Source organism: Lissotriton vulgaris, chromosome 7 (genome assembly GCF_964263255.1).
Source record: "Lissotriton vulgaris chromosome 7, aLisVul1.2, whole genome shotgun sequence".
NCBI lineage: Eukaryota > Metazoa > Chordata > Amphibia > Caudata > Salamandridae > Lissotriton > Lissotriton vulgaris.
The window spans coordinates 182,712,073-182,722,683 of NC_141695.1; the positions used below are offsets into that span (position 1 = coordinate 182,712,073).

General features: G+C 43.2%; 1 protein-coding gene across 1 annotated transcript in view; it reads left to right on the forward strand.

The window, feature by feature from the left end:
* Nucleotides 1–10,232, forward strand: part of LOC147701146 (uncharacterized) — a 122,870-nt gene extending 112,638 nt beyond the window's left edge. The window contains exon 8 of the mRNA XM_086929312.1: nt 10,125–10,232. Within this exon, the coding sequence (XP_086785438.1) occupies nt 10,125–10,232 (108 nt within the window). The remainder of the gene's footprint in view (nt 1–10,124) is intronic.
* The last annotated feature ends 379 nt before the right edge of the window (nt 10,233–10,611 follow it).

Consider the following 10,611-nt stretch of genomic DNA (forward strand, 5'->3'; position numbering starts at 1 on the left):
TGTCTCCCTTTGAGCCTCTCTTTGGCACCTTGGTGCTTCACCGAGGTCCTTTACTCAGTAGAGGCCTGTCTTCAGGCAAGGGAAGGAGTCAGGATGATAATATACCTGGACGACAAAGGCAATTTCTGGGCTTTGCCGTAGACATAGTGAATTCAGAATTAAAATTACAAGGAGACAAGTTAAGGAAGCTCCCCAAGAGGCTTAGGAAAATACTGGGGAAAAAAGGAATTTCCCTTAAGGTTTCTAGCAAGGATACTGGGTCTCCTGTCCTCAACGAGCCAGGATATTTTCCTGGGCCCCTTGTATTGCCAGGCCCTCCTAAGTTTCTAAGCAAGGGTATTGAGAGCTAAACAGTCTTACTTCCAAATGTTGTACTTAGTTAAGGAGTTAAGGAAACAATTACTGTGGTGGCTGAGGAACGTAGAGGCATGGAATGGCAGAGCCATTTTTGGGAAGGACACAGAAATATTAATTGAATCAGATGAAAGTTTAAAAGGATGGGGTACGAGATGTGGTAACTCATCAGCAGAGGGGCTCTGGACAGATCAAGAGAAGAATATTACTAGCAGATTTATTCACAGGTTCATTCACAGTTCCCTGCTTTATCCAGGGTTTGATGAATTGCTGTGTGATACTACACATGGACAACGTATCGGCAGTGAGGTATGTCAACAACATGTGGGACCAGCATTCCAAGCAGATTCTCGGTTGTGGCAGAACACATTCCTGGGTTAAGCAATGGTGTGGAAAAAATCAGTTCTCTAGTAATTTCAAGCAATTGGAGATTAGACAGGGACATATTGCTGATTATTCAAGTGAATTTGGGGCCCCTAGGGGCATATCTCTTTGCAAACACACTGGAAATGCAGCTGACAAGTTTATTTTTCAACTGGAGGCTGCGCCCTCAGGCTTTGGCGGTAGATGCGCTCTTCCAGGATTGGAGGGATTTAGCACCTTATGGTTTCCCTCATGGTGGTGATAAAATCCCTTTGGCGGTCACAGGCATGGTTCCCATTCATGCTGGAAATTACTATGGTTTCCCTATCTTAATACCAATATTCAAGGATGCAATCCTAAGCACAAAAGAAGAGTCACACCCTCTCGTAAAGCAAGGACTACTGGTAGTGATGGCCTGGAAAATTTCAGAAGCCAGTATCAAATCCCAGGCCTTTCATCAGATGCTTTCCTACTCATATCTGAGACATGGGTATCTGGAACAAAGAAAACATATTGATTGGTTTGGAAGAAATGTGTTTGTTTGTGTCTTCAATGGAGTCGCAATCCTGTTTCAACTGATCTAGCGCATGTAATCAATTACCTATGTGAATTAATTAACTTAGGTCTAGTCTATAGAGCAGTTAATGTTTACAGATCAGCTATATCAGAGTATTTGGTTCCTGAGCCCTCACACTGCAAAATGCACTGCATTGTGGGATGTTAATATCCAATGGGTCTTAGCTAGTTGGGGTGAGAACTCTAATTTGTCTCTCAAACGCATCTCCTATAAACTTACTGTCTTACTCTGCCTTGGTCTTTTAGGCAGACCTCAGTCATGAAGGTCTTAGATGTCACTAGTAGGGCGTATCAACCGGAAGGAGTATGTTTCTATTTTGAGAACAAGAGACTTTGCATAGTGAATGGCTTGAAAGAATATGAGAGAATTGAGAGTTTGAGAGGAAATGCAGGCAAATTGTTGATTCCCCATACTAGCCCTCATAGAGCCATTTCTTCACCTACCCTAGCAAGTCATGATTGAGTGTCAAATGGATGTTCTTAGGGCAGCAGATTGGTCCAATGAAAGTTGCTTAAGAATTGTTATTTTAGAACAATCACAAACTCAGTGTCATGCTATAAAATGTTGGTTGTTCAATCTAGGTGGGTAGAAAATCTGGATTTTATTAAGGACATGGAGGCTAAGCCTTTCCCTCCATATAACATTGTTACCCAGCAGTGGTATTAAAAATATTATGTCAGTTATTATCTACATTATTTGGTTTTCTTTCAGAATAAGAAGTTACCTCTGTTTGGGATTACTACTAGTGAACTGTTATCCACCGAATTTAAGTTTCTTTGAAGCTATCTTGTTCGCAGAGCTGGAACAAGGAAGAAGGCTGCGTGTGGGGGAGACTTTATACCTTGTTAGAATGTTCCTTGAAGTTCTATATTCTTCAATTGTTGCTTCTGTGAGCTAGCAAAAATAGGGTATTGCATAATCTTAGCCTCCTTGTCTTTAATGAAATTCAGATTTTCTGCCCACCAGGCTCAGAAAAATCTAAATTGCCTGGCTGGAAACCTGATCTGCACCCATGGGCCGGCCTTGTGAAGACTGTGCCTGCTGCGCTATCTGGGACTACAACTCTGAGGACTTTGCCATGCATCAAGAAGTAGTACGGAGTGGACTTCCTGCAGGAACAGGTTAACAGAGCTTAACTGACCCTTTTCTAGCCAGAGCCCCCACCCTGGAGTGCCTCCAGCAGAGTTTTAAGCGGTTGATAAGTACATTGTGGGAAATGAAGCCCAGGCCTACTAAAGACAATCTAGGAGATTTCAGACACATGGATTTGTGTTTTGGACAGTTCAAAACCACCAGGAGACCTCCTAGAAGGACCTCCAGAAGTTTGGGAAACTTTTGGGAAAAAAACTCCAAGAGTTGACCAACCCGACCGCGAGAGACAAGCCGGCCACCTTCAGCTATGACCATACCCAGATTCCAGATTCGTCTTCCTGAAGAGATCCGGAGGTCTGACTTCCATAGTTTGACTGGGTGCTCCCTGAAAGTTAAGCCTGCGAACCCTCACCAAATGCAGACTGGTGGAGAGCAGCGAGGCCCTTGGTGGAGAAAGCTCCAGAAAGGTTTTGCAGTCAGAACTTAAAATTTTGACAAAGGCCTACCACTTGGGGTATCCGAGCTGCGCTCCGTCAAGGTCTGCCTCAAACTTTGACTTTGTCCTGGTCAAGTGCAAACTGATGTCCAGAAGTGGCACTATTGTTTTTTAAGCACTAGAAAGTGTTTATTTCTTGAAAATTCATATCTCTGTTTCCCTACATTGGATTTTTATATTTCCTATTTTTATAAATTAATGTGGGATTTTTATGGTGTATTGTGTCTTAATTATTCACTGTATTGGTGTATTTAAATGCTTTACATGCCTGTCTCCTACGTTAAGCCTCTTTGCTTGGTGTCAACTTCCAAAAGGTGAGCCAGGGACCCAGCATCATGTTGGCCTTGTTGCTGGTGTTAGGAGCCTACCTACCACTCCCTATTGTCCACATTAAAACACTCACCCAGAGGTGCTGTGGCCTGGTGACTAAAGCTGTCGACTTTAGAACATGAAGGCACCAGTATCAAATCCTGGCTTTGGAGCAGCTACTTGTGATTCTAGGCAAATAAATTCATCTTCCTGTGCCTACAATAGAAACAATTTTTAATTTGGTGGAGCCTGATGTTAAGCGCTGTAGTGCCCTTTTGCTAGGTTTCCGCTATTTGAATGGACGTACCATGAACACTACATTCCGAAGAAGCTCTATAAGGAACCCACCCTCCTTCTTACAATATGCATGTGTGAGGAATAATTTACTAAGCTGATGATCCATGTTCAGGCCCTCACCATAAGTGAGGATTCAGTGGTGGAAGGAAAGTTGTGCGACTCCGCCCACTATTTCTTAATTGACTCAATGTAATAAGAAGTGATAAATACATTCTCATGGAGTTATATCCTTATATTTGCAGAATCTGTCCCTTACATGCATGCTGCTATTAATCCATAGCGGAACAGATAATGCGTTGCCCTGATGTTCCATGCCACTAACTAATTATGTGCTCCTTGTTAAGTAATCAAACGTGAGGTTGCTAGGAGGCACTAAATCTTCTCTTACTCTAGATGCATTCATACTTTCAACCACGAGATAGCACTGCAGATGGTGAAAAGGTAAAGCTGTACTAGGTATAGCTAAGTCTCTGAAATAATTGTTCAGAAAGTGCACATTTTATTCTGGACATGGAGGGTACTTAGGTACACCCTAGATTGGCTGCTGATGTACCCTTGTTAGTCCCTAGTATATGGTTCTAAGGTGCCCAGGGCATAGGTACATCAGGGGTCCCCAATGGGATAAAGCATGTATTATTCCACCCATGGGAGACCATAAACAATGTTGGAGGTATGATTCCATGCACTGTAAAGCTCCCGGTTCCAGTTGTTTAGGCTTTGCCAGCATACTATGTCTGCTGCCGAACAGAGACACGATTCTGCCCATCCTGCAGCTGAGCCAAGCTCAAGCAGGGAAGGCCGGAAAATAGGTTTCCTGTCACAGGGAGGTGTTACCCCCTCACCAACAGGATGTAGTCTATTGGGAGAGGGTGGGAGAGCATTCCTGTGCCACTAGATTGCATTGAAGGGAACATTTGGTACTCTCCTTGCATACTCCAGTTGGAATCAGTTCAGGGAGCCGTTGACTACCACTCTGGCGTGAAACTGGACAAAGGACATGGGAGTATCCTCCCCACTGTCCAGCCCCTCCTGTGGGAGTAACCCTGAATTGTTCCAACCCTTTCCTTAGGGTACTTAAGGGCTTAACTGTGGGTGGTTCCTAAGATTCGCCATTGGACAAGATTCAGACACAAACCCACTTCATCTTTAATCAGCTGGGCACTTTGGACTTCACTGGACCTTGCTTTCAATCAATCAATCAGGAAGTTTCAAGCACCCTACTCACCTTTGAGGGTCTGGAGGGGGTGTTGCAGCTCTGAGTTAGCTGAAAAGCCAGGTCTTGAGTTGAGGCTCTTCCTAAAGGTGTGCAGAGTAGGGAAGCTGAGACGGAAACCGGGAAGACTCCTGCTGCTCCTGGTATTGTCATCCTGCCAGTCTACTACATTGTCTCGGCCTGTGATCAATGCAGGTTCTTCTACAGGCCAGTGGACATCCAAGAGACCCAAAGGAATCTCCCTTGAAGTGAAGAAGTCACTTCGCTGCATCTGCAGGCACCGCAAAAAAGCTGACCAATCTGCTGTTCCTGAGCTAAGACTCAGAAAGGTTCAGCAACACAGGTGGTGGCTCTGCAACTCACTTGAGGCCTGTACTGTCTTCACTGCAAGTTTGAAGTCAGTATCCCTCGTCGGAACTGCTGGTGCAGTTCCCTGTGCACCGTGTCTACTTGCTGTTTCAAAGGCTTGTTGACTCTCTTCACCAGAGATCTCTAGGCTCCATGAAGCTCCAGCATCTCCTGTAACCAAGATCTTCACCTGCACCGCATCCTCTGCACAGTGGGCCTTCATAATTTGGTGAGCTGCTCGAGGTCCTCTTATGACTCCTTCAGCCCGTGGGTCATCTTGAGTGTCTTCTTTGGCTCCAGTGGGCTCCCTGCTCTGACTTACATGCTTGTGGTAAGTTACGTGGACCTTGCTGGTTTCGACACCACACCTATTTGGCATACAACATTTGCTGCCGTTACCAAGGCCTGTTGGTGTTCGCAGCAGACACTGTCCCCTGGCTTTTGACATCCGACGTGGGGCAGCACGAAAAGGGGTCCTGGTCTTCCACAGCATCACCATGTCCGCACAGCTGCAGCTCCAAAGGCACCATCAAATCTCCTGCATCCCCGACATCAGTGGCCATTTTGTCTTCCTTGCCTCCAGGTCACTCTGGAGTAGCATAGACTCTGTTCCCTATGCTTGCAGGTACCTCTCATTTTAAATCCACCTTTGGGTTCCAACTGACTTTTTCACCTACTTCGCCAGGGGCATCTTCACTCAAATCCTCCATTGTGGTCTACGGAGGTTTCTGACGTCTCTTCGCACCTATGCACCCGCTTCCCTGGTGTAGGTATCCTGGTTCCCAGGGTTTCTATGTGTCGCCTGCTCTTCTACATCTTCAGGGTCCTGTCTTAACTTAAGTCTTGGATCGCACTCCACTTTAGTAGTATACGGTTCTTTGTTCGCATTCCACTTTAGTGGTATACGATTTGGTATCCCTGGAGACCACGTTGTATTTGTGCTACTTACATGTTTGATTGCCAAACTATTGTGTGTATTGTGGGTATATCTCCAGGTAGGAGATATTGCAATGTGTTAGTGAGTGTTTATAATAAATACATATTTTTACAACTACACTGTGTAGTTCATTTCACTTACCCAACACTAAATCATTAATTCTGGTAAAACAAGCTGCTTTACACTCCTTCTGGGCTAAGCCTGAAGGCTGCTCTCTACAGCTATAACTTAGAGAGCTTTCTAAGTTTGTCTAAGACTACTAAAATCACCATAAGAGTCGTCTGGAATAATTCAGCGTGCAACACTTACATAAGTGAGCACCATATACTAAGCCAGCCTCCTACACACAATTCTTTTAATACTCTAAAAGAGCTTGACTATTGGGCCACATACATTGCACACTCATTAGAAATAGGAGGAAGCGATACATTTCAACCATAGATGAGAAAAACACTCAAGTTCTCAGCCTCTGAACACCAAGATGTTTGTTTATTTTCGATTTGTACAGTTATGATTGTGTGTGTGTTCCAAGCATTTACAATAGCCACTCATCTCTTTACCATTGAAATTAGAAATGTCTTCCCATCAGGTTGACGATTCGCTACATAAGGGCTGCAGATCCTGAATACATGACTGCTGTAAAAAAATATCTTTAGATCCTATGCACATATAGCATTTTCCATTCCTAATGTATGAGAAAGATTCCTAATGTATGAGAAAGGGTCCACAAGGTTCTGCCAATTGGTATCGGAGAGAAATCTTTATTCATGTGAGTTTCAGGACCTAGAAACTCACAATGCCAGTTAATTGACGGATATTGGCAGAAGTCGCTCATTTATACCCCATTGTCTACATCTCTAACTGCCAGTCATTTCTTATTTACGGCTTAGGTCGGAATTTTATTTGCATTGAAATCTAGAGCCTCGTGTTTATTTGGTACCTTGTGGATGTAAGAAAAATAAAATGGCATGAAGAATATCCAAATTAAAATATGCTTAGCATCTGAGAACTGTTTCCTTTGTGCATCATGATTATATGTCCACCCATGTACCCCCATTCTTGTTCCAAACACTTACCTTGTAATACACACCCCTTTTTGTGCAGAGATATCACCACTTTGCAGCTTGTGTTGTGAAACATATTGCTAAATGCAATGTTTCCAATAATAAACAGAAGAAATAAAACATACTTCCTTGTTTTATAGTAAACATGAGGCACAAGAACTAAACGAGCGCATTTGTTCCGTCCACAGAAATACTTAGCCCTGGAAAGGAGAGCTGCCGGAGCAAAGCCCGCATCCTACCCTAGAAGCCGCCACAGGGAGCGTTGATGCTCACTCTCACTGCAATACTACTTGGGAGTGAGCTTTTGAAAAAAGGTGGGAGATATGTAGAAAGTAAATTACTGGTACACAGAAGTAGAAATCAAGAACAGGTTTGTTCATGAACCGCCCCACATCTAGTGCGGTGCGTGGGTCAGGAAGGTCATCACTGGAATGACAGTTAGGCAGTTGGAGTGGAACAGAAGGAAGGGTGGAACGTTGATAACCAATGGAAAGGGGTATGGTGACAATGGGTGCTCTCGCTCAGGAGAGGTGACTGGTTGTCGTCACACACGGGGGCACGAGGAAGTACAGAACTGGGATATAACACATCTTCCTCTCTTGAGAGTTTTGACTAGTAACTACATTCTGTGGTATACAAACAGTCATGTGGATAAAACTATGAACCTTTAGTCAAACACAAAGTCTTCATAACGTTTCGGCTTATGAATGGCTGTCCCAAATCTCCCCGTGACAAAGTGAGGATCAGGAACACTTTCGGTGTCGGAGTGAGGATCATTACTGGTTCTGCCAGTCCTACCACTGAAGCTATAATTGTCAGACATGGCTTCAGAGTCAGAGTGTGAGTCGCCGTAACAACTCCGCCTTGGTATCGGAGTGTGAGGACTGACATCAACTGACTGGTCTGATGAGTGACAATCAGCAAAGTCAGTGACAGGTGGGATATTATATGAAGTCTCATTACTGGGCATGCAACCTTGTTCAGAACTGGTCTTATCAACATCAACCTACAGATCTTTGCCATACACACTAGGTTGCAATTGGTTGGGTACATTTCCTCCATGATGATATCTGGCCAATCTACTCATGTGCCACACTTTCCCATCGCTGAGCCTTGCAGCGTTGTTATAAAGTTCATTGATGTGAAAAGGAGTGGTGAATCTGCTTTCTCCTTTTCTTACTTTTTTTTCTAAACAAACTTTTACAAGATCCACTACCTTAAATGAGTGCTCTTTTGCGCCGTGTTTTGAGTCATACCATTCTTTGTAGTATTTTTGCGCCTTGATTATGTTATTCCTGATGATGTCTGGTGACCATTCAAGTTGTTTTGATGTAGGCATCATCCTAGGTCTATACTCAGGGGCTGTCTGCTTCTCATGAGAACAAAAGGTGCATTGCGAGTGCTGGCACAAGGAGAAATCCTAAAGGCCCAGATGAGTTTGAATACTTCTTCTTCCCGGTTAAGGTTAGCATTTCTTGACAATTGTGTGTGTCCCTTTAGGACACAGTTTAAACGTTCAGTGAGGCCATTATCTTCAGGATGGTATAATGAGGTAGTGTGGTGGGTGATACAATTCCTTTCGAGGAATGATTTGAACGACACTGAGCACAATTGTGAACCATTGTCTGTGAGAACAAATTTGGGTAAACCTTTACTTAAGAACAATTTATCCAGGAAGGATATGACTGTAGAGCTGTCTATTTCAGAAACAATTTCTATTTCCTGCCATTTTGAGAAGTGATCAATGACCACCAAAATGTACTTGATCCCTCCGACATGTCCTTCAATTGGTCCAGCAATGTCCAGGCCTAATTTTTCCCATGCCATTAAGGGGGGGTTGAAGTGGAGAAAGGGACACTTTGGATGTTTTGAGGATTTTATCTGAATCACTGCATTCTACACAGTTTCTTATCAGGATTTCAATTTGCTTGTCAATACCGGGCCACCAGTAACAGGTTCTGACTCTCTGCTTTGTCTTTGTAATGCCCAGGTGACCTATGTGGCAAAGTTTTAGAATGTTGTCTCCGAGTGTGATGGGGGCTATTGCCTAGCCGATTCTATATAACACACCGTTTTCACAACTGAGTTCATTTCTTATTTTCCAATAAACTTTGACATTGTCATGAAGATGGCGTTTCTCTGGCCAAGTGGTGTTGACAAGTTTACATACGTCTTTAAGTGTTGAATCCTGAGACATGTGATTCTCCCATTCTCCTGCAGAAATTCCATCAAAATTCGTGTTAAAGAGCAAAGCCACTTTTTCATCATCCTCAATTGTATCCATATTTTCATTGTGTGGCAGGGGTAGTTTGCTGAGGAAATCTGCAACTTTGTTCTTGATCCCCGGCCAATATTCAGCTGTGTAGTTGTAATCCAACAATTTGATTGACATTTTACTTAGTCGTGGTTAAGCATTTTGCAGACCAGAGGCAGATAAGATTTTAATTAAGGGTTTGTGGTCCGTGCGAAGATGTATATTGTATCCCCATATGTATGCTCTGAAATAATTGAGCGCCCATGAACAGGCTAGCATCTCACATTCTATTACAGAGTATTTCTCCTCAGCAGGGGTGAGTGATCTTGAGGCAAAGGCCACAACCCATTCTTGGTTTGAATTATCCTTCTGCGCTAACACAGCACCCAATCCTTTGTTGCTGGTATCAGTTGTTACATAGATTTCAGCTCTGGAAACAAATCCTTTGAGGAAGGGTGCTTAGCCGATGTCTTTTTTTATTGTCTCAGAGGTGTTATGACATTCCGTGGACCATACAAATTTTGTTTTATTTTTTAGTAATTGTCTTAGACTGTACATTTTTTTCAGAAAAATTTCTTATGAATTTGGAGTAATACTCAGTTAATCTGAGAAAGGCTCTAACATCATCTTTGCTAGATGGGCAGGCAGCATTGAGAATGGTATCTACCAAACCTTGTTTTGGTTTGATACCATCGTGGCTAATAGTGTGCTCCAACTAAACCACTTTGCCCTGAGATATTTTACATTTTTCTAATTCAACAGTAAGACCATGCATTTTCAGTTTGTTAAAAACTTGCTTTAAGCGTATGTCATGTTCCAGTTGATTGCTGCCCATGACCAAGATATCGTCTTAGAAAAACCGGATACCATCAAAGCCCTCAAAGATGGAAGTCATGACCCTTTGGAAAAGCACTGCGGCCGAGGCTAACGCAAACGGTACCCTGGTGAAATGGTAACAACCAAATGGGGTAATGCATGTGGTGTATTTCTTGCTGTCCACATCTAGGGGTATTTGGTGATGCGCGGATTTTAAATCAATAATGGAAAATACACACATATCATTGGTGGCATTGAACATTTCACAAATACAAGGTAGTGGATACTGATCAACAATAATGTTTTTGTTAAGGTCCCTAAGGTCAATGCAAAGTCTAATTTTTCCCATTGGGACGTTTGACCACCACCAAGGGAGAAACCCACTCCGCAGACTCAACCTCCTCAAATATTCCATCATTGACCAGTCTATTCAGTTCAACTTGAACATCATTTCTTACAGATACTGGTAAGTGTTTTACCTTGTGAATACA